Source organism: Watersipora subatra, chromosome 1, assembly GCF_963576615.1.
Source record: "Watersipora subatra chromosome 1, tzWatSuba1.1, whole genome shotgun sequence".
NCBI lineage: Eukaryota > Metazoa > Bryozoa > Gymnolaemata > Cheilostomatida > Watersiporidae > Watersipora > Watersipora subatra.
Window position 1 is genome coordinate 10,621,139 of NC_088708.1, and position 25,662 is coordinate 10,646,800.

General features: G+C 35.5%; 3 protein-coding genes across 4 annotated transcripts; 2 read left to right on the plus strand and 1 right to left on the minus strand.

The window, feature by feature from the left end:
• The first annotated feature begins 529 nt into the window (after window positions 1-529).
• On the plus strand, window positions 530-4,363 carry LOC137398475 (ras-like protein family member 12). The gene is made up of 5 exons (XM_068084626.1): window positions 530-584; window positions 2,378-2,434; window positions 2,647-2,726; window positions 3,098-3,288; window positions 4,039-4,363. Exons 1-5 carry the CDS (start codon window positions 530-532, stop codon window positions 4,361-4,363), a joined length of 708 nt encoding a protein of 235 aa, XP_067940727.1.
• LOC137402259 (general transcription factor IIH subunit 3-like) lies at window positions 4,095-11,787 on the minus strand. The gene is made up of 10 exons (XM_068088758.1): window positions 11,731-11,787; window positions 9,667-9,812; window positions 8,704-8,935; window positions 8,122-8,184; window positions 7,839-7,897; window positions 7,634-7,708; window positions 6,507-6,629; window positions 6,013-6,148; window positions 5,639-5,675; window positions 4,095-4,974 (listed from the first exon to the last, which is right to left on the minus strand). The coding sequence occupies exons 1-10, from the start codon at window positions 11,732-11,734 to the stop codon at window positions 4,917-4,919; spliced, it is 933 nt and encodes a 310-aa protein (XP_067944859.1). The 5' UTR covers window positions 11,735-11,787; the 3' UTR covers window positions 4,095-4,916.
• A 208-nt stretch (window positions 11,788-11,995) lies between these two features.
• Window positions 11,996-25,207, plus strand: LOC137404056 (translation initiation factor eIF2B subunit alpha-like). 2 transcript variants are annotated; one of them, XM_068090216.1, is made up of 8 exons: window positions 11,996-12,137; window positions 13,489-13,587; window positions 16,030-16,178; window positions 21,123-21,239; window positions 22,708-22,817; window positions 23,164-23,308; window positions 23,439-23,564; window positions 24,804-25,207. In XM_068090216.1, exons 1-8 carry the CDS (start codon window positions 12,122-12,124, stop codon window positions 24,957-24,959), a joined length of 918 nt encoding a protein of 305 aa, XP_067946317.1. In that variant the 5' UTR covers window positions 11,996-12,121; the 3' UTR covers window positions 24,960-25,207. The 2 variants fall into 2 exon arrangements, with proteins under 2 accessions (XP_067946317.1, XP_067946323.1); XM_068090222.1 differs by having other exon boundaries at window positions 24,813-25,207.
• Window positions 25,208-25,662: the final 455 nt, after the last annotated feature.

A 25,662-nucleotide genomic window follows, 5' to 3' on the forward strand; every position in this document is an offset into this window, starting at 1 on the left:
GTCAATAGGTTACCAGTAGTTAGTAAGTTAGCTGTGTTTACGTTGTTTGTGACCAGTTGGGGGATGCAAGGAGGAAAATCATTAATAAAGCTGGATAGTTGATAAAGGTTAATAGTGTATGTGCGTCAGATGTCATAAAAGATTTATGACAAAAACAGAAATGTTTTGTTTGCTAAACGTGTTCATCATATTTAACCAGTATTAACAGTGCGGGTCTACAGAGTAGGCAGTCTAAGCTAGCGAAATTTAAAAAAATATGTCAGTAAAAGCTCACAATTAATAGGTCTAAGTAGTTCTACATCCCAAAGCTTGTTAGTAACAGTTACTGAGTGACACATCGATTAACATAAAATAGAGGTATATCTAAATATCAACGATATATATTGGCTCATGGGTTCCTTCTATGCTACCTAAGCGCTGTACAGAGAGCATCTCAATATGGTTGTTGTCACAGTCTTTACAGAATGGCCATCATATTTAGAAGATAATAAGGAAGTATAAAAGTTGTTCACCATAAATAAGGAAGAGGATGCCAGAGAAGTTTCGGTTGGTCATGCTCGGGCCGCTGGGTGTTGGAAAGTCAGGTAACTGATCAATAAACCCTCCTATGTTTACAAGTGTTCCTACTTAAGAAGTGCTTGACACCAGTGTTTGATTATCTCTGTTGACTTTGCTAGACAGATTTATACGCTATTATACAAGCCTCTTATATTGTCTCACTGTTGTAAATTATCGTAAGCCTTGTAATAAAATGCATTGATGTTTACCTCGAAGGAGAGCTGCTTGAGACCAAAAGCGTTTAATAAATATATCAATTTTCTAAAAATACCAAGAAAACGGTTATTGGTTCTGCTAATATTTGTATTTTCTATTCTATTTGGAATTTTAGCAACCAGCAAAACCATTGGCTGTTTGATTGGGTTATTTATTGGGAGTTCAGTTAATTGACTGGTTTATTGGGTTTGCAAGTGCATTACTTAATCATATCATGGAATTGAACCCATAATGCATTGCTCAACCATATCAAGCCTTTCAACCCAAAATGCATTGCAAAACTGTACCAAGGCCTTAAACCCATAATGCCTCAACCATTTCAAGGTTCTGAACCCATAATGCATTGCTCAACCATATCAAGGCTCTGAACCCATAATGCATTGCTCAACCATATTAAGCCTTTGAACCCATAATGCATTGCTCAACCATATCAAGCCTTTAAACCCAAAATGCATTGCAAAACTGTAACAAGGCCTTAAACTCATAATGCCTCAACCATTTCAAGGTTCTGAACCCATAATGCATTGCTCAACCATATCAAGGTTCTGAACCCATAATGCATTGCTCAACCATATCAAGCCTTTGAACCCATAATGCACTGCTAAACCATATTAACCCTTTGAACCCATAATGCATTGCTCAACCATATCAAGCCTTTGAACCCAAAATTCATTGCCCATGAATCACCGCTTAATCGAATTGACTGGTAATAGCTCCTGTTAATAAGAGCTGTATGGATGACTACTTTGTTGAAACAAGATTTGAGCCAATCAGCGGGTAGTCAGTAAATTTGTGGTGCGCATTTGCTTCAAATGTACATTGTTTCTAAGGGCTGTTATAACTTAGATAGTATGGTATAATGCCTCAAACCTGTAGTGAGTAAAACATCATAGGTTATAAAAATTAACTTTTCTAGTTATTTATTGGGCTGCATGAGCAAAAGGTATTGTGCTCTTACCACATTGTTTACTTACCTCTATTGTGCTATAACCACATTCATATTGTGGTTATCCTAAATCTTACAATTTTTGGACTTTTTAGTTGATAGCACTTGTCGAGATGAAGTTTTTCAAGTGCTCTCTTTTAATTGATTTCAGGCCGTGCTATCAGTTTATGAATTCTCTTTTGGAATATAATAGTACATCCTACAGTAACTACTCATTATTTGCTGCCATCAGAAATAATTAAAACTCTGCTATATGATACTGATTGTTAGTTAACTAGTGCTTAACTATAGTTGAGTAAGACTATAATGATAATAATATATAATTATTATCTCACTCTTAATAATTATTATTATCTTTATTATTATCATTATAATACATGTAATAGAGATGATAATAATGCTTAAGAGTGAGACAATAATATATTTATAATCATAAAAAGAAAGTGTCCAGCACTCTCTAGTCATGATAAAAATCATTGTCTCATTCAATTAGTAGTTTGTGCGCTACTCAAAACCTCCAGCAACTTCAGTAGAGATACCTTCAATTCTGTATGACTCTACATTCAGTTATTTAAAATCAACTAGATGGTATAGTCCACTGATACATCCCTCCATGGTCTACCAACATCTCTAAGTCTATTCTAATGTCTGTTGTAGCTTTGACTGTAAAGTACCTCACCCAAAAATATATCACTGATTACGACCCCTACATAGGTAAGTATAACTTTAATACAATGTTATTGAAAGCTATGTTGTTTATTAGAAGTTATCGTCTCTCTGTAACAAAGCTCGATCTTTACAGACTACAACAGCCAGTCACACATCTTTACAAAAATAGTCAGTGTTCATGTACGCTCAGTATTTGTTTCGCGCCTTCACATATATGTGCAAGCAAATGTTATCTGTTTTAAGTATTTTTGCTACAGATGGAAAATACAGCAAGCTAGACATTGTGGGCCATGAACCAGTTCTTGCCAGGGTGTGGGACACCTACGCGCATCCTGGGGTGCGTATACATGAATACAACTAAAAATTGTTATTAAATTTTAACTGAACTATTAGCAGTTTTTCAAGGCTTGTTTTTACGCTAATACCATTGGACCTTTATTAGGAGACATATCTCTCACATAATGTGGTATCTGAGTACTAATCATAATTCAAATAGACCACTATCTAATAGCTTGTATAAGCCGACATACAGGCAGCAGACACCGATTGATCACTTAATCTATCCAATTATCTTTTCATGATTAATTTGAATGCCATTCTGTTGAATATGTAACATTATGTAAATGAGTAGACATTTTTGCTACAAAGCGTTGAAAATTATCCAAGACCAAATCTTTTGAATATCACATTATAATTGTTAATTCACAGAGTTACACAGAGTTGGAAAAGTATATCAAGTGGTCTGATGCAATGATAGTTGTATACAGCACAACGAGTAAGGAAAGTTTTGAAGCTGCACAAACCTACCTGAAACATATTCACGTTCATTTTCGAAATAAGGGGTTAGAAACTCAGCCTATCATGCTGGTGGGAAACAAAAGAGATCTTGATAGATACAGGTATGTAAAGAAACTAGTTGATAAGCTTGCTGCATACGCTTCATACTTCAGGTTATCTTTTGCTATGATAGTTGTATTCATGTTGATTGCATGAAACTATTACCTAAATTATACCGGTAGCATTTTGGTTTATTGATCTAATGATTTGTTTCTCAACTCACCAAAAATGTTGCTCCAGGTTTCACAATATTTTGAACTTTTCTCCTTTTTTTGTGTGTGTTATGATTCTTGTACGGCAAAAATTGGAAAACGTTGCTGTTTGAAATGAAAGTATTACCAATAAAGTGATATATTTCCTGATAGTAGTTTTGGTCATATTCAAAATTAGCGAAGCACTTCAAAGCGTCCTTAAAGATTAATAAAGACGAGGGTAAGAAGGGATCGTCTCATCTCAAGCCTTTCTTCAGTCAGGTCAACCCAGTCATCGATGTTAACCTTTGCTCTAACCAACTTGCTGCTAACCACTCTGAGAAGTTTGGACATAATATGGATGTCTTAGTACACCAGTCTTATTAACTCAACAAGTAAATGATGCCATAAACAAGTGTGAATTACATTATATATTAATTTCAGAATTGAGATTGTGCTGTAAAGAAAGATGAGTAAAAGCCCCCTTCTGTAATTATAGTTAGTAATGGCAAACTAGCCTGTAGCATTTATAGTATCAAAATTCTAATAGAACCTTTTTTAATTCAAGATAGGACGATTACTTGTAATTAAAACACCTTTCCATAAATGTCGTTTCTACAGGGAAGTGGATTTCTATGAAGGGCAAGAAATGGCTGATAGGTTTCACTGTCTCTTCCAAGAAAGCAGTGCGAGAGGCAATGTGAACGCTGTTTATTCTGTATTCCATAATACCATAAAACAAATACAGCAAGAACGAGCATTCTCGAGGGCAGAACCAAGCTCTGCAATGACTATTGAACCAATTTCATCAACTGGGAGCCTTCCCAAATCACTCAGCCGCAGATCTAAAGCTACGTCAAAATCAACAGGAACAAGTCCAAAACCATTGAAAAAGTCGAGTAGCACATTTAAGATATTCAATAAAGGATTCCGTTTATTTACATAGAGCCTGGAAGCGTGTACGCACTCTGTGCACCCAAGTGCATATTATATGAGTCATTTTCCCTGTCAATATTATATATATATTTTGGCACATGGTGCCTACATCTGTATGTTATATTGGTGTATACATATATATGCATGTGTATCTAGGTGTAAGCATGTATGAGTGTATGCATATCTAGGTGTATGCATGTAGAAGTGTATGCATGTAGAAGTGTATGCATGTAGAAGTGTATGCATGTAAAAGTGTATGCATGGAAAAGTGTATACATGTAAAAGTGTATGCATGTAAAAGTGTATGCATGTAGAAGTGTATTCGTATTTAACTCTAGCTCAGTACTAGTTTGCATAATAATCTAATAAAAATATTGAGTTGTGACTAGTAACTAGTCGCTGTATGTAACACAGCTTCACAAGGTTATCAATAAAAGTTTGAAACTTTTATAGCGCGAGTAGTCAAGCTGAGTTGTTAAACTTCATTCACACTCAGCAAGTATAAATAACGCAATTCAAGGTATTTACATGTGTAACTTTTGAAAAGACAAGACAGGAGACAATCAGGGTCCTTTCTTCTTTTTCCGCAGTACAGGACCTCCCAGAATCTTAAATGGAACCCTGTGAAACAACAGTAAACAAAAAGCTAAAGTTGTAACAATTAAATCATCTGACAGATTACACCTAGCCCGTTACAACTAGCTGACAGAAAAAAAGAACCTTCTAGCGCATAGACACACCATACGAGCTCCAGCTACTTCGGAAGCTGGCTGCCACTGCGGGTGTCATCTAAACTAATTTAGACACCAATCCACAAGACAAAGGCACACCAATATGATCTCCGTGAATGCTATGCTAGAGCTATTTGAGCTATTATTGCACAGCTGCATGGATATATCTGCAACAAAAGTATTTAATGATACTACTGCTATACTTAAACTGAGCTCTACGTCTGCTGCAGGCATTTAGTTTTATGTTGATTAAAAGAAGGAATGGGAATAGGCTCGGAGGTAAACAAACTAGCTGAACTCTTTGAAGCCTCTACGCAAGCAGACAGTATCAGTGTGAATATTAGTAAGCCGGTGAGCATCAGTATATGCAAGACTCAGAATAATAGAGCATCCCATTAGAACATTAGACACCCATCATTCCCTTTCCAGTTTAGTTTCATATTATTGATATTCAAAACAAGAAAAAGTTTTAGCAAATGAATGAGCAAGCCGCTACCAACTAGATTCACTGACCAAAGAAGGTACCCAAGTAACCAGCTAATGTAAAGAGTTACCTGCATGTTGAGCAGATGGCTTGAAAGTCACAAAAGACTACAAATATAGACAAGCATGTATGAGTAAATTACAATACACACAACATCCTCGTGTTTCCACGCACATTTATTTAATGACAGCAATCATTCTCCCAAAAAATTAGCTTCAAGTTGCAAATTCTTGAAAATAAATTGAACTAAAACAACCATAAAAGTCTGACACATAGCAAATAGAATCCAAGAAGAAATGCACAATAATATTTTAGGCTTTAGGTAACACTTCAAGAGGATCCACCCAATACCTAACCGACAATATAAGGTGTTACAGCGCATCGAGTATTATATAAGCAGTAATAATACAAGTAGATACACTAAGTATGGGTTACGCCACTGACCAGACAGGCAAACTGAGCAGACGTAACCTCTGTCAATGAGTCGTCTGTGGCAGAAACAGGCAGCTCTGTAGTCAACTTGAGATCTTGGTGGCATGCTCATCTTTTCCCTTGTCTGCGGGTCAGGCAGGAATGTCCACTGAACAGAAAAAAATAAACTTAATTATCGACATCAAACATCATATAGTAGACCACATCACCCACACTAAGCAAAGTATAGTAAACAACATCACCCACAAAAACACAGTTTAGGAGACCGCATCACCCACACTAAACACAGTAGAGTAGACTAAATCACCCACATTCAACACAGTATAATAGACCACATCAACGACAGTGCGTATAGTAGTATGAATATCTAGTTTATAATATCAGTTCATATTTAGTATGACTAGATATGAACTGTGTCTTTTGGCATTTCACCAGGTGAAATATCATGGCTTAATGAAATAATGAAAACCATCTTTAACATAATAAAAATATTGAAACAAACATACAAGAAGATACTGAAGAAGGCCTTTCATGTGGGGTATCCTTAGGTATATACCCTTGGTGATGTCACATGCTTGCTGAAGAAGACCCGAGTCGTGGTTGAACAAGCAAGCATCTATCACAACTCCCTACAACATGCAACACAACATGCGGTTAATTAGTCTATTGTGTGTTCTAACAGTGTGTTCTGGTAGGGTTCATTCAGCCAATTATTGGCTATGACACAAATCAGGAGCTTCTGCAACTCATGAGGCGGTAGTCAATGTGTTTATATGTAAAGCAATAGACGATAGAATAAACATCCAGCAAAAGAGTCAGAGATGTGAGACACAAGTGATCAGATAAGTATGTATCTGATATGTATCTGAACCAAGTTGTTTGAGCATTTGAAGTTGTTGGAGAAGTGGCAATGCAGATTTGATGAATTAAAATACAATCCAGTTGGCATTAGCTTATGTCACAGTAAAAACTTTCACGCTTAACAGTTCTGAGCTTAAACTTCTATACGCAGACATATGAGTAAATACATATGCACAGACATATGAGTAAATACATATGCTCAGACATATGAGTAAATACATATGCACAGACATATGAATAAATACATATGCCCAGACATATGAGTAAATACATATACACAGACATGAGTAAATACATATGCACAGACATATGAGTGAATACATATGCACAGACAAATGAGTAAATACATATACACAGGCATGAGTAAATACATATGCACAGACATATGAGTGAATACATATGCACAGACAAATGAGTAAATACATATACACAGGCATGAGTAAATACATATGCACACACATATGAGTGAATACATATGCACAGACAAATGAGTAAATACATATGCACAGACATATGAGCAAATACATAGGCGCATACAAAAAGGTAATAAATGTCAAAGTCTGCTAATGAAATAAAATGAAAAATATTCCAACAGCTGTAAAGATTTACACAAATAGTGGCAAAATATGCTACAAAAGAAAGGCACCAAAAATATGCGCAGTGAAACTAAACCAAATGCCAGCACTTGAACACTCCAGTATTTTGCTATAAATACAATCAGCACAAGAGATAAATAGCAATTGGTCCCTTGTGTGTCATATAAGTTACTCACATTCTTTTGGGCAGTGAATACTGCATTCATGAAGTTCATATATTGCTCAGAACTGTCTTCTGTGCCCTTTACGACCTGAATAAGAACAGCTGAGTGTGTGTCAACAATTAGAATAAGCAATAATAACATAGTTGGTATGTTGTGAACTAGTAGACTACACAAAGAGACCACACACCGTGTAGCAACAGTATACTTTCTTCCTTACCAAAATCTTTGAGTTCAATTTCTCTCCAACTAGTAACTGCTGACTCTGTTTGTGAATATCTGCATATTCAGTTATGGAAAATAACTTTGCAATAAGATATTAATTGAAACGAGATGACTATGAAGATAGCAAGAGGATCCATAGATTGTTTGGATACGTTTTAAGAAAATAAATAGTTCTGAGCAAATACTGAATTACTGATTATATTAGGGACAACTTCATTGTAAACAGTGAGAGTGGAAATGTATAAAATGTTCCATGAGAGACACATGAAAAAGGATACAACAAAGTGCCATGCTAATAGCCCCAGCTGTTATAGAATCTGCCAGCATCTCTCGATCATCAACTGAAAGCGGAAGAACAGAACAAGAAACACTCTAGTTAAATATGGCACAGCGCGTCACACAGAAGTTGTTTGTCACAAACACTGTGAAAAAATGCTCATTCAGCATCAACAGCACTGCAATTATAATAGTTACTTAGATTTTATCCCATAAGTCAGCCTAATATGTACACCATGTAAGAAATACAGGGATATTTGCACTCAATGAAACATATAAGCACTAGTGAATAAAAATGCAAAATCTCACAGGTAATGTGGGAAAAATGAAAATCTATGTCAATTTTGCAATGAAAACACCCCTGAAAATATATGTTGAACAATAAAAAAGTTATTTGATTAAATGATTGCAAAGTTATACTGTGCCAAAACCTCCCACTAATCACTATGGTCAATATGGTTACTGATAACTTATCAGTGTTGAGAGGCCTTTCATGTTCCTATTGTCAGTAATCTCTGATGAGGGTGCAAAATATCAAAATATTGGAAATGCCCAAATGGATATATTGTGAGTCATCTGCCTACCTTCAGACAGAAGATGAGACAACTCTCCCTTGACTGAGTTTTTAAGCACCTGCAGAGTATCAGCAGTCGCTCCCAAGACTGTAGTGGATGAATCGATAGACTGCCGAGGTGGATAAATATACTGGCTTTTGCTCGCATGACTGGCTATTATAGCCAGCCGGTTTCTATGGTTTGTCAGGAGGTGTGCATTAGTGAATGTAATTACACTGTCTATAAACTCTGTTAGTGTGATCTGTAATAACAGTCAGCATGTGCAAATATAAAGGTTTTCTTACTCCTCTTATTGCAACTCAAGTTTCTGTTTTTTAACAAGGTCCTGGCAGCTTGACCAACCAACACAAGATCTCAGCTGTTCCAAACCATGGTATGGTCTGAAACCACTTACTGATTTCATTAGGAGTGCAGAAAATGATGCTAATGCTATGAGACCATGTACTGTAATACTAATAACAAAACCAGAGGTTGAAAACCTGCATGAATGCATATCAATTCAAAGCCTAAATGTGTACTTATCAATAAGAGGACTTTATGAACTTTAATAAACCTACAAGTGTACGCAAACCAAGAAAAATGCATATCTACTAAAATCTATCTAAGCAACTATCTATCTATCTAAGCATATCTATCTAAAAATCTACTATATGTATGAGTGACAGTAGAACTTATGCACTAGGCTGATAATTGCATAAAAATTAGGCACTGACATGAATATTTTTTCAAAAAGTTCAGTACTGATTCCAGTACAAATAATTTTCAAATGGTTCAACCCATTCCATATGTCACAGCTAACTATGCTGACAGACATACTTGAATATAATAATTTTACAAACTGAAAATTAAGATTAATATATAGTAAATACTAATAACACGTACCGAGATAAATGAAACATTGACAATACACTTTATCTTTAAACTTCAACAAAATGAGAATTAAACCTTGTAAGTAGAGAGAGGTTAGCAAACCTGACTAGAACTGCTATCTGATATGGCAATGTCTCTGTTTCTATGACCATTGGAGCCGTGAGTTTGACGGGCTGCTTCCTCTGCTCGTTCTCCCCACCAGATGTGATTGGCATCGATAACAAGAACCAGAAGACTTGATTTCTCTTCTATAAACAAGGAAAAAGAGGTAAGGCGCGCGCTGACATTTAAATTGGGGTATTTGATTGAAGCAGAGTCAATGCAATGGTATTATTTAAAATAAAAAGAAACTCTAGGCTTTAAATAGAACAAGACAAAGAGAAACAGAGCAGACCACAATTATTTTTGTTGTTTCTAGTAGTCACTTGGCTACAGATTTATTGCAATTAATAGGAATTGATGCAAAGGAGCAAATTGTGGCATATCCTTATCTCATGTAGGCCACGGGACACTCATAAAAATTTGTCACAACATAATTATGAACTAAGCTTCAACAAACCATATATGTTAATCAACAGCAATATATAAATAATATATATTTAAATATAAATAACATGGCTGCTTATATAATTGCATCATACTAATAAGGTAATCAAATGCAAACTTTCTTAAATATAACAAAAATCCAAAAAGCCGTTAATTTACATTATTTAACAACAAATATGAACCGGTGGCGTATTGATACTCAACAGGTGTCTGAACATCTGAATCACTTTGCTGTATTGCTTGTCCCATAGTTCGTTTTAGGAGGTTAATGGGTGTGTAAAAAAGATAAGTTAAATGAACAACCTAAAAAGCCAATTCATGCAAAATTATCAAAGGCTACAACCATTCCTCGTGTTATATAATAGCCAAAAAGCACGATGTTGAAATATGCTGCCAAATACACCTCTAGAGAAAATGAAATTGAAAGAAAGTTGGTTCTTCTAAATAATAGATTTGACCAAAACTCATTGTGTTAACATTCAATAAACACATAATCCTTAACTTTCCACTAAGCTTATTCGCAGAAATGACCAGCCATTAATCATAACAAAAAGAAAAAAGGATCCCTATATAACCATGCATAATACAAATTCAATTTGGCCATTCAATTTTTTGTGTTTGAAGCGAGTTTTGTAAAGGCAACATAAAGGAGTTTGTCTAATTCTCATGCATTCCATTATCTATGTAAGTTTGCTGTTAATCTAATTGATCAGTAATTCAAATCAATAAAGTCAAAATCTTCAAAACAAATTCTTTAAGTTCTGAAAGAGTTTTTTGTTAACAATTCTTCCGACAGATGCAAAATTTACAAGAAATATTTATTTATTAACACTGAAAACATGCAAAATTTGATTGCCATCAATAAGTCAAGTTTCATCTTTACTACAGTTATGTCAATTAACAATTTCGAAGTGAGTTGCTGTCATATATTTTTTTTACAAAATTAGTATTGATTTGTTGCATGCACTCAAATGGTCCTACAATGAAGTAGAATTCAGGTAAATATAGTGGTGAGCACCGACAAAATTTTTGACAGTGAATCAGTCTCTGATAATATGAACATTATCTTTATTAAATTTTAAATGAAAGTTTACATACATTGTTAAAAAGTGTGTATTCTGACACCTATAATGAAGTTTAAGGCATTTTGAGTTCAAAAATTCTGTAGAAAATAATGAATAAGGTTTGAAGTGCTAATAAATAGTTTTAAAGTTCAATTTAATGTCTAAAAGCATAAGATAATTATCACATAAATTTACATAGGTATATTGTAGATGCCAACTAAAGCTGTCTAGCATTAGTCGCATTTTAATTGATAATGTAATTAATTATAACACATTTATCCGTTACACAAGTAATGAATATGAACAAAAACTCTAAACAGAAAGAATATTTTTCAGTATTATAGACTTTTAAGGTCAAAACAGAATTATTCAATATGTAGTAAACAGGCCCCAATAAGTAAGTGAGCGACCAACTCAATGATGCGCAGGTCTACTGTCATATCACCCAATAGATGACTTGTTGCAGAAGGTGTTTAATCCACCAGCTACTAATACATATTTCAATTGCAAAAAATTGTAAGAAAGCCGAAGGAGATTTGGCTACCATATAACTTACCCATATTGCTGTTGTCACGTTTGACTAATCGCTCAAGCTCACGCCCTTCAATATAAAAAAGCGGTCTAAACTCAGACCCAATAATTACGTTTCTTGAAAAACATGTTTTCTTACCTTGTATTCAATTGGTTAGTAACAAAAAACCAAACGAATAAAAGTAAAGTTCGTGATATAATAAATAAAAGTAATGGAATTGTGATAGCTAAAATTGAACAAAAGCTTTTGTATAAGCACGTTAACGGGACGATGCCGTAATAGGTAACTGCATGTTTTGCCAGCAACTGTCGCTGATGAAAGAACACAACACAACTGAGTTTGCCAACACCGTTTAGTATTAAACGGTAAAAATACAGCATCAATTCACTAGCCACACTTTTACTCAAATTTCATAATGAATACACTAAAAGGTAATTAATTTATTTATTTTGCAGTTCTAATGTGTTATACTTGTGGTATAATCTCAAAGATACAGTAAGGACTGACAACTATGTCGTTACAACCTTTGTGTTATCAATACTGTGTTACAAATACTTTTGTTTATATTATTAAGCTATGAGAAAATTATTGAATACTGGATTGGGTTGCATTAAAAGGCTACTAGCTGATTCTCTTGTTTAATTAATTATAGCTTGCAATAGGGTATATGTATGTTTGGTGAACTGCTGAACATTTTTTGCCTTTTATCGAATCATCACAATTAATGACTTAATGATTAATGTTTGCTTTATGTTATGTTGGCCTCTTTGCTCCAAATTTTTACTAAAATATGTAAGTTTTTTAATGCATATTTTTGTTCCTTTTGCAAAGTCCATTCTGTATATGGTCCATAGAATATTTGCTGAACTAATTTTTTATTGAATCCGTAATAATATGATTAGCAAAAGTTTTACATACAGAGTTCATGTGGCATGCAATCTTGACTAAATCTAATGAGTGCTTTTATTGTTTGTAGCATTTAATTTATGCTGACTTTAAAAGCTTTGATAGGGAACAACTTATTAATCGCTTAAGTAAAGCTTGTATAAGCTTGGCTTTTAGTTCTACTGATAGGAACGATTAAAAGTCGGGTTTGTCCTATTTTTCAGAACTCTGATAAAAACTAACAAACATTATTCTAACTATTCGTTGGTTTTTTGCAACCCAAGCCTCACAAGAAATGATTGATTTCATTTTTGTGTAGTGTTGTTGAACAAGTGATGGTTTAATTACATAATAACTGTGACTATTTAGGTTGAAAGAAAAACCATTTAGTGAAGTTATTAGTTATGCGAAATGATCGAATAATTTTTTTGTCAAATGATATACCTACAATTATATTCATAAAAACACAGAACTCACTAGTTCTTAATAATCTACAGTAGCACAACTTCTGTAAGGTCAAACATATCAGTTTTACTAAAGATTTCTACAAATGTAGAGTGTTTTGATGTCTTTATTCAAACATTGCTCAAAGAGCTCCACTAGAAAATCTTTCACATATTAGCACAATCAAGAATCGATCATAGGAATACGTTTATTTTTGTGTGCATAATGTATAACAACATGATGCACAAAGATGGCAGAATTATGAAGTACTTTGCTAACACAGCCTTTAACATACCTTTAAGCTGAACATTTTATTGAGCAATTGATAATAAACAAAATAATTGGTTAATAGAGCATTGCTACATTTAGGAAAATTTTCTACCCAGAGTTTGGGGTATATCATATCATAATGAGTTTGTACGATATTGTTGAATTATTTTGTTTTATTTTTAGATGATGTGCATCGTCTCCTTAAAGACCAGGAAAGCAGCAACGTTTCGTCTGCACTTTCTGCAATAAAAACATTGCTGGCACTAATAAAAGAAAGCACCGGTAAGTTTGCAGATCATGGGTATAGTTTTTGTGTAATTTAGGTCACATTTAAATAATAGAATATTTTTGCGCTTGTTCTTTCATTGCCTGTGAGGTTATGTTTTTGCTTCTCTTAGTTTGGTTATTGCCAAGAAAAATTAGTTTAAAAGTCTAGAATGCTAAGGCTATCACATCAGCAAGCTTGCTTTGAAAACAAATTGTTCTGAAGTAACCAGGCTCTTTGAAGGGCTGATGTGTTTTGAATTTTGTGGGAAACTATTAAAAGATGCAGGAATCTTAGAAACTCTCCATTGTACAATACCCTATAGTCACTAGTCCAGAATTTATTTGGCAAACCATCCATCTGATAGTCGTTGAACCTTGCAGCAATTATAAGGTGTCGACCAACAAAGACAGTCTTTCCCTCTTCCATTCATTGAACTACTGAATAAGTGAGTCAAGGAAGAGCTGTAGCTGCGCACCCCTAAAACAATTTGCAATCTATAAAAAATACAGCCATAGCGAAAATTTTATCTAAGTAAAATCCATCTCTTGTCTTGTGTTGGATGAAGTGTCAGTATTTGGTCAACCAAACCGTAGCAAGCCAAAATGGGAGTAAGCAACGATGTACTTATTGAAAATAGAACTTGCTAAAATATGTAGGATTTGTGCTAATTACTGTGTATCCGTTATAATAATCAACTTCATAGTGTTTTTGCCAGAAAAAATTTTTCCAATGCACTTAATTATAAATTGTATGAAAATTGTTATTCATCTGAGGTTAGACAGCGTTTCTTTTAATAATGGAAGTTTCGTCAACATAAAAATAAGGTGCAGCAATTTTTGTACAAAAATATCACAAAATGTCAACATTTAGAAAAAAGCATTCAGGATGATATCCTGTTTAAAAACTCTCACTGAAGTTTAGGAATAGTTTAGAGGTTTGAGGGTATTATCAATATTTTATTAGTATACACATAAAACGCTTCTTTCACCTGTTTGAACATTGCTTGATAAAATTATTCAATGTCTGTGAATGTCTAGGCATTTGAGTGCAAGGAGAAATTCTTACAACAAACATTGCTAATTTCAGAACATTTTTACAGCAAGAAACTTTATTGCAAGAGATCAAATCTTATTATTATCAGTAGCATGAAGTTTACTATAATTATATCTGCTTTCTTAATGGCTGATTATTTAAAAAATAAATGCTAGAAATCTTTGTGCAGAAATCAACACACTCAGTGTCACTCTCAAGCTTGCCAAATGCTTATTCAAAGTTTCACGAGGAATTTACCCCAGATGGTGGTAAAATTGTCTGAAATTGTTTTTTATAAAGAGCATAGGCTTTGTTGCTCTCACCCATCCTCTATTTGATGCAATGAGTATTATGATGTGCACTTGTGCTTGCACCATCTTTGCGCATGCTGCAAAGTTACTTGATGAAGCTATTTCTAACAGTTTTCTTTAAAAAAAAAATTAAAATTTTTTGATCTCATCACCTCTCTTTGTAAACTTTTATGTTTTTACTTTTTAGTATGGCTCCTTTACTGTCTGTAGGAGTTGATGCTTTTATTTTGCACTGTGCTACTCTAATTCTCATATGAAAACTTAAACTCTATTTGATATATTGTCTCAAATCTGTATGCACTATTGCTAGTGCAAATGCTAGGAATTTATTTTTAAAATAGAAGGAAATTGCAGCATAGTTTTTTGCAATGCCTTCTAATCTCAATGCCCAATAATATTTTCAAAGGACCATGCGGCCTATAATAATTATTTGTTGTTTTTTAATGAACAATATAAAAGGATTCAAAATATTTGGATACTGCATTTTTTTATTGGTGAGAAATATGATAAATTTGTATCAGCCACTGCTAGAAATCATTTTATGATTTATGATAACACTGACGCAATCGTTCATCAAACTCTCAGCTTTGTGATCGGAAGGCCCTCTGGACTGCAGATATTTATATTGCGCACATTTATTATAAAACATTTGTATCCAGCTAGCTCATTAAAAGTATACATATATATTGCATATATTAAAAGTATACATATATATTGCATATATTAAAAGTATACATATATATTGCATATATTAAAAGTATACATATATATTGCATATATTAAAAGTATACATATATATTGCATATATTAAAAGTATACATATATATTGCATATATTAAAAGTATACATATATATTGTATACATTAAAAGCTGGTTATGCTCCAAGTTTGCCCGTTCAAATTTTGATCTTGGAAGAACAACTTCACAGACAAGCTTCAATAATGGTGAATAAACTTTTTAAGGCAAAATATACGCAAGATGTTTATGCTATGCTGTTTTGTATATCTTTGCTTTACGTACAATTTTATAAAATACATCTTTCCTGGATAGTGAGTAGAATTAAGCCTGTACTCTATACCATCTTTTGAACATTATATTAAATTCTCTTTACAGCATCTACCTCTGCTGAACTTTTTGAACAGTTAAAAAGTGCTGTGACAATCATTCAAGAAGATAGGACTGACACTTTGACGTCGACAAACAGTGGCTGTGAGCTGTTCATGAGGTTCATCAGCAATATTACAGATGAAGGGAGAGACAAAGTATGTTGGCAAATATTATTTAGTTTGTGTAAAGTTTGAGCTCTGTAAGAGTAACTATGTAAACTGCAAAAGCTATTTAATACCTACTACGAAGAATCGCTATAACTTCGGCTCTTAAGTTATCATATGCAGTAAATAGTAGGTAAAACTGCTTCAGAAATGGCTCGATGTGTTGATGTGTTTTTCCTCCATTCTCTAAACCAACTGACCAGCTTGACTGGTCTTTGTTGATGGTAACTGTTAGTATATACAACTATAGATCTTGGAGTTGTGTGCCCACTTATTTGTATTTGTTTATCCCGCAACTATACTCCATTCTATTCTTTTATAAAACCGTAGCTAATAGACATTGTTATATGTCACTTTGTGTGTTAGAGATATTATTTATGTCTTTGTGTTTTAATTGTTACAAACACCCCTTTGTGTTTAGTCTCTTCTTCCGTTTCTGGCATTCGTGCTATTTAGAAGCAAAATAAAATCCTTTGTTATAATATCTTCGACTTATCTTTGATTTCTCTCTAAAAACTAACAATATAGCTATGGCAACTAGTAGTTTAACAGGTTATGGGCTTATTATGATGGGGACCCTAATAAATACCATCTGTGGGAAACAAGATTCCTGGACTACCTCTACACGCAGAACAAATTATACCAAAAAGCCATCCTACCAAAGGCGCCCAGTGTTGATGATCACAAGGACTTTGATGAACATAATCAGACAGCTTATGCTGAACTTGTACAAGTGATAGACGAAAGATCCCTCTTGCTCATCATGAATAATGCATCGGGTAATGGTAGACAAGCCCCAAAAAAATTCTGAGTGAACACTGCGCAAGTACGAAAGAGCCAAGAGTACTAATGCTGTACAAGGAGCTTACCACAATAACCATGTCAGATCATGAAGGCATGACCATTTACATAATTAAAGGTGAAAGGGCTGCAACAGGTCTACGAACAGCAGGTGAGCAAATTTCTGACAACCTAATTATTGCTATGCTGCTAAAAGGTCTACCTGAATCGTACAGGCCGTTCATTGTCGTACACACGCAACTTGACAAAGTAAAAACATAGTCCAAGTTCAAAGTACAACTCTGAAATTACGTATCAACTGAGGCTGTGAGGAAAGAACACTCTAGCATGTTAGCCACACAGGGAGCGATAACAGGCCACACAGGGGCCAACGCATAACATACCAAACTCATACTCATGCATTCCATGTGGTGACAAAACACACAAAGTAAATAAGTGTCCGATTAAGTCCAGTCTCACGTGCACATACTGCATGAAGCCAAATCACTGTGAGGATACGTGCTTTACTAAGAAATGGGAACAGCAAAAACCACAGACTGCGAAAACTGAGTGGCGCCGACACCTTCTCATTCAAGCTTGTCGATATGGCCCATCGAATAAAATCTAATGCTATGACACATTGATTCATAGCTGACTCAGGCGCGACATCACATATACTAAACGACCCCGATAGATTCATTAACTATGACAAAACATTCGTACCAACAAATAATTTTGTTGAAGTGGCTGATGGACACATGAGTAACGAAATAATAACCACTAAGGGTAATGCGAAGTATAATGTGGTAGATTCAGAGGGCATATCACACAAAGTATGTCTGGAAAACGCACTACTAACTCCAACATTTCCCACTAACCTATTCTCTGTGCGTGCAGCCGTAGGTAATTGAGCAAATGTTGTCTTCTTGAAAGACGGCAACTATCTACAAGCTGGTAAGACTAGATTCGACTTCGCTCGTGACATGAATTTATACTATCTTCTAATAAATGATAAGCCCACAACAGCATATGCCACTAAAACCCTCGAACAGTGGCACATCGATCTGGGTCATACGAATTACGAAGATATAGCCAAACTTACTAATGCAACTAAGGGCATGGCTATCAATAAGTTCATCAAACCCGGTACATGTCTAGTGTGTACAGAGAATAAGATCACTAAACAACCTAAGGTTCAGGATGATAAGCCTGTTCTAGCCACTAAACCTCTCCTTCGAGTCCACAGTGATATACAAGGTCTAATAAGGCCTCCTTCTCGCCAAGGTTATCGCTACATAATCAACTTCATTGACGGATACTCATCCATACTCTTTTTATACCCATTTAGGTCAAAGGATGATGCATCGACAGCCTTCAAACAGTTTCTCAGTGCTATCGCTCCGATAGGGCAAGTAACAGAGATACACACTGATAATGGTAGTGAGTACATAGGTAAGTTTTTTCAGTCAGTTCTACTCAAGAGAGGTGTCAAGCATACAACTACTGCTCCTCACACACCATTGTGGCGCAGTATAATGGAAATGGCTCGACGCCTGCTAGCTGACTCAGGCCCACTGAAGCAGCTATGGCCATACACCGTAAAACACACTGTATATCTCCGAAACCGCAGCTATCAGCAACATACCTCAAAAACAGCACACAACCTGTTTACGACTCACAAACCCGACATGCGCAAGATATACAAGTTTGGTGCCTTGTGTACCTTCTACAATGAAAAACCCAAAGCAAAGCTCGGCCCGAGTGGTAAACATGGTACATTTATATACATCGGTATCAATACGGACAGTCAAAGCTATTACATTCTCGAGGGCAATCAACGAATCATCATGCCTCGAAACATTGTCATACATAAATCGTCCGATCCGCTTGTAAACACGTAAAACCAGAATCGGAACCTGATGTTCATATCTATACTAAAACGCTAAACATGCAGAGGGAATAGTGTCAGAGCAATCTGTTACTACACAGAATTCAGATCGTCCAGCCAATGGTTAGCAAAATGCTAGTCAGGTCAACCAAGGACCACTAATAACTAGTACCCCACAGGATATCCCAGAGACGTCGCAACCAACTGCCAGATTTGACCACAGAGGAACAGAAAAATACCCTCTCACCTCAGTGATTACTACTTCACTGCATCCATCGACTTTGCATTTGCTGGTTTAGCCACTATCCCTGAAACACATGAACAAGCAATGAACAGTTCAGATGCAAAACATTGGAAAACAGCCATGGATAAGGAGATGGCAGTGCTCATACAAAACGACACCTGGGATCTAGTACCTCTACCAGAGGGACGATCTGAAACCAAGGGTAGATGGGTATACACTATCAAGCAGGGCAAAGAGAAAAATCAGACTCAATACAAAGCAAGCTATGTAGCAAGAGGCTTCACCCAAGTGCATGGTCTTGACTACTCTGAGACATACTCACCGACAACACGCTTCACTTCTATTAGAACCCTCCTACACAAGGCCGCAAACAATGGCATATTCATACATCAACTTGACGTTAAAGCCGCATACCTGAATGCACCTATAGATACTGATATCTATCTACAACAGCCCCCAGGGTATGAACAATCCAATCCCGACCTTACCTGTCATCTCAAAAAATCTTTGTATGGTCTGAAACAAAGTGGCTGTAACTGGCACAAAACCTTGACAGACTTCCTTAAATCTTGCAACTTTGTACCTACCGCTAGTGATTCTTGCACTTATAAATCAAACGTAAATGAACTCACATACATACTGTTTTGGGTAGACGATATTCTGCTCGTCAGCAAATAAATGGAATCCATAAATCATGTGAAACAGTAACTAAATCAACGGTCCAATATGAACGATCGAGGCCCATTGAACTGGTTTCTAAGAATCGATTTCGCTCGTAACGAAAAATCGTACATTATGTCTCAACAATGATATATTAACGAGCTTCTAAAATGTTTTGGAATGTCTGACTGTAAACCAGTCAAAACACCCGCTGATAAGAGCATGAATCTGATGAAAGCTACGGGTAACGAACACGAATCTGTGCTTGATTTTCCATACCGCAAACTCATTGGTAGTCTCATCTACCTACACGCTACAAGACCTGATATAAGTTGGGTGATCTCCAAGCTATCCCAATTTCTTGACAAACCAGGTCTAACTCATGTCACAGCAGCGAAACGTGTCCTCCGATATTTGAAGGGTACGATCGACTATTCGCTTATGTTCTCACCCTCTGATAGTGAACTTGCCGGATACTGTGATGCAGATTGGCAACAGGATATATTTTCTCTCTAGGTGACAGTGCTCCAATCAGTTGGAAGACCTGAAAGCAGTCTACTGTTGCACTATCCTCCACTGAGGCAGAATACATGGCTCTCTCCGACGCAACCAAAGAGGCCATCTACCTCCGTTCATTCTACCGGTCTCTCTATATACAACAACCGACCGCTAACATCATACATTGTGACAATCGGAGCGCGATAGCTATTAGTAATGGCAACCCCATCTCACACAGTCGCACCAAACATATTGACATCAGATACCATTTCATACGCGAACAAACAAACATTACCTATCGTTATATTAACACTACTGAGAATCTCACTGACTGCCTTAAGAAACCGCTCGCTACCCCAAATCACCAAACTACTATCAGTAAACTCAAAATTTATGTTTTAGGGAGCATGTTGATATATACAACCATAGATTTTGCAGTTGTGCCCACTTATTTGTATTTGTTTAGCCCGCAACTATACTCCATTTTATTCTTTCATAAAACCGTAGCTAATAGACATTGGTATATGTCACTTTGTGTGTTACAGATATTATTTATGTCTATGTTTTAATTGTTACAAGCACTCCTTTGTGTTTAGTCCCTTCTTCCGTTTCTGGCATTCGTGCTATTTAGAAGCAAAATAAAATCCTTCGTCATAATATCTTCAATTCATCTTCGATTCATCTCTCTAAAAATTAACAATATAGACTATGGCAACTAGTAGTTCAGCCATAACTGACTAGAAAAGGTGAGATTGCGAACAATGTGAAAATATCAGCTTTTTCAGTCACGATCTATTTGTTGAATCATAATGTACATAGCTATGTAACACTAGACTAGAGCTCTAGCAGCTTGTTTGTATTACAGGGTTTTGAAGAGTGCAAAAAGCTGATGTTAGAGAGAGGGGATAAATTTGTCAAGAAGGTAGAATTATCTCGCCAAAAGATTGCGACTTATGGAAGTCCACACATTAAGGAGAAAGCTGTAAGTTTGGCCTTGTTTATTCAAAATTTTTGCACTGTTGTATAGTTGATTAAAAACATAAAATTAGTACTAATTTTCTTTTTTTTTAATAGTAAGTCTTGTAGGCAGCCAACTCAATAAGTTTCAAGTTCCTAAAAATGTACATATTTGCATATAAGATTTGCTGCAATGCTAATTTAGAGAAAATAAAAAATAAAAGAAAAATTGCTTAGAAAATGAACCCTAATGTTTCAGAGATCCTCTAAAGGTCACACAGAAAGGTCCCAGAAAGGTCACAATAGTTTATGATTGAATAATGGAGCATTTAATATCATAGGAATAATTTTTTTCATCATTTCATTTTGGAGGCTGATCACTATTAATGTTATAATAATAATTATATTAACAATATATTATAATGTATAGTATAATAATAATAATTATATACATGTATATACTTAAGGCTTAAGGGCATAACATACTTATATAGGTGCAAGTTCATTTTCATCTAAAAATGCGCAATATAACCATAAGTCATGGAACAATTTAATATATTCGGCCATCGATTGATAGATGTTACAAATTTAAAAGGAGAAAGAATCTTTAGATACTGTAACAGGTATCACAACTTTTTAGGGGTTCCGCTCAGAGAAGTTTTATTTTTGTTCAGACTTTAAGCTAGCGACTTAAAACTTGCGATCAGTAGCTAACGTTTTTATAAAATGAACCAATACATTAACAATAAATATCATTGCTTAAAAGACTATAAACCATTTAAGAATAAAATGCCAAAGATTGTAAAGTTTCTCATCGATTTTATTGTTAATATGAGGACGAGTGGAGCTACCAATCCAACAAGATTTACTATTTACTGCCCTATATTTTTCTTTTGCTTTATCAAGTCAGCTTCATTGTACATTGTAGATAAATTATATGTTTCCGTGTCACAACTATATACACATATAATGTATATATATTTATAAGTTGCTTCATGGCAGGAAGTCAACTCTCATTGGTAATGGGATTTGTGTCCCTTGCCTAAGCTCTGAGCTGCACTGATGAGGCTTCAATAGCCGAAACAGTACTGTCTGTAGCATGTATATATATATATATATATATATATATATATATATCATATAATACATGCATGTTATATATATACATATAATGCATATACATATGTACCATATATACGTATACACATATATGATATATAAGTTATATACTATTTGTATATACATATATACCGTACGTATATACATACATGTATATACCATATATACATATAATACATATATGCCAAGTTAAGGTTTCTGATTCTAGCATAGATTAAGTGTGCTGTCATTGTGTCTGTTTCTCCGTACAGACTGGTTTGTGATGGCCCACTAGAACCTGACCTAATCATTATATATTCAGCTCTGTCAGTAGGTTAATCTTTATTAACATACCTCAACTAATATGTTTGTTTCATCACTGCAATTATCTGTAGGTAATCCTTGCGCACTCAAGGTCTCGCGTTGTCCTTGCACTGTTAACTGAAGCCTCCAAAACCAAGAAATTTAAAGTATTTGTTACAGAGTCATTGCCAGGGAAGTCAGGGTAAGTGTCTTATTGTGGCAATTACTTTTCATGTGTTAATGAATAACTCCTTGCTTTCAACATGTTTGTAGGTATATCCACCAATTAAAGCTATCTGTTGGCATGTATATTTTTACAGTTAATCCTGCTGCCGCGTATGACATTCTGTAATGCTATCAGTGGCATAAACTTCTGATTGATCTGTTATGAAACTGTATTGAATACTCACCCAATTTTTCACAGAATAATTTATTTTCAGTGTTTGACATCTTTGGTACAAATTGACTCGTTTTTTTAATTTCTGTATTAGTATTGTTGCTCGCTGTTCTAGCAACTGATTAAAAGGTGTGAAACACTTTCTTTCTAGGACTGAAATGGCCGAGGACCTGAGGGGCTGTAACATTGAAGCTGAGGTGATACTTGATGCTGCTATTGGATATATCATGGAGAAAATTGATTTGGTGCTTGTTGGAGCCGAAGGAGTCGTGGCCAGTGGAGGCATTATTAATAAAGTACAGATGGTTTTCACTATTTTTTGTTACTCGTGCAATTCTTTATTATTCACTAACATATTTTAACTAATTTTGGAAGCTTTCATGGCTCAATTTATAGATTTAGCGTTCACAAACCACATATTTTCAGATCGGTACATTCTCGATTGCCATGGCTGCCAAAGCTTTCAACAAACCAGTTTATGTAGCAGCAGAAAGTTTCAAATTCTCTTCTCTTTATCCATTGAATCAACAAGATTTGCCCAAAAGTCATGCGGTGAGTTGATTAGTAAGTTACTAGCTCCCTTCACTCCGCTTCAGGCCTGATTAGTCAGACTTGCTACTAGTCAGGCCTGATTAGTCAGACTTGCTACTAGTCAGTCAAGTGCTGCACTCACTCCGATGCTTCAGGCCTGATTAGTCAGACTTGCTACTAGTCAGTCAAGTGCTGCACTCACTTTTTACGTATTTGTTTTTCAGCTTCAAAAAATTATACCAATGCGGCATATGTATTCTTGACAAGGTTTCAACCACACTCATTGGTAAAATGCAACAGCGGATGTTTGTTGTGGCTAAGCACCGATGCTACGAAATGCTGTGTTATGTTGACCTTGAACTTTACCCTTAGTCATTTGAAGGTTTTCTTGCAGATTTTCCATTACATTTATTGAATGGTAGCACTATATATCTGCTGCACTAGTGTGCTGTTGCACTAGTGTGCTGCTGCACTAGTGTGCTGCTGCACTAGTGTGCTGCTGCACTAGTGTGCTGCTGCACTAGTGTGCTGCTGCACTAGTGTGCTGCTGCACTAGTGTGCTGTTGCACTAGTGTGCTGCTGCACTAGTGTGCTGCTGCACTAGTGTGCTGCTGCACTAGTGTGCTGCTTCACTAGTGTGCTGCTGCACTAGTGTGCTGCTGCACTAGTGTGCTGCTGCACTAGTGTGCTGCTGCACTAGTGTGCTGCTGCACTAGTGTGCTGCTGCACTAGTGTGCTGCTGCACTAGTGTGCTGCTGCACTAGTGTGCTGCTGCACTAGTGTGCTGCTGCACTAGTGTGCTGCTGCACTAGTGTGCTGCTGCACTAGTGTGCTGCTGCACTAGTGTGCTGCTGCACTAGTGTGCTGCTGTCATTTTTGTAGTGTTAGTGCAGCTTGTGTAATGCAACAGGCAATTTGTTTTCTTAATTTGTCAGTCATTCATAACTTTGTCACTCATTGAAAGTGTTCAACTTTGACAAAAAACAATTATTATTATTATTTGTTAATAATAGAACAAATGAACTAGTAGATAGCGATAACTGTATGGTAATAAATAATAATTAACACAAAAACCGTTGGAACAAAAGTGTACAGAACTCAGCAGTACCTGCTCGATAAAGAGAGTGCACAAAGAGTTGATAAAATTTTGCATGTTTTTGGCTTTGATTTGCTCAGTATATAGTAGCAAAACTTTTTACTGGAGTCGAGAACTAGGAATTGACGCTTACAACATCCTTTTGCTGCTTTCTAAATTGACAGAGTACTGAGAATCAAAGTAACAATCAGTGCAGAGACAGTTCTGCGGTGCATCCATCTATCGACTACACACCTGCTGAGTACCTCACCCTGCTTTTCACCGACATCGGCATACTCACACCGACGGCTGTTAGTGATGAACTTATCAAGTTATTGTGATACTCATGCGCTAGTCTTTTAGCATGGCAGCCCTTTTTGTGGTGGTGCACAATCTGTACATTTGTATCTTGTAAATATAACAAGATTTATATAGTTTATTGTTTTATTTTATGTCTTTACTAGTTTGTTGCATTCGGCAAGTGCTTCATGCGTTGGCATTTAAACATAATGTAGGTGTAATAAGGAATATTACTTGATTTGCCAAAATTTGTTTATATTACTAACTGGTATACAGATCCAATGGTCAGTATGAGTACTCTAAAAGACAGTTTGGTACTTGGTATACATCAATATTCATAAATACATACATATCAATGTACGTACATCTCCAGACAGCCAGCTGTTTTATCCTTGTCATGAATCATCAGTAATGAATCCGAGCATAGAGTGATACGGAAGACAACTCCTAACCACAATGATAAGTGACTTGTTAATGAATAAGTTGACTAGCACCATTTTAGAGTGCCCAAGTTGTAAAACAGCGTACTAAATACAATGCCATAAAATTAATGCAGATCATATAAACGTGTACTTTGTGTATCGGTACATTGTTTACGGAGTAGTCTTCTTTCATAGAGTTAAAAACAGCTGCATCCATCTGGCGACGTACATGAAATTAGTTTTATGGTTAACAAATCGTTCTGTCTTCTCATTGGTGTCTTTTAATTTTGATAACCAACCAAGCCTCCTTTTACATTGTTCA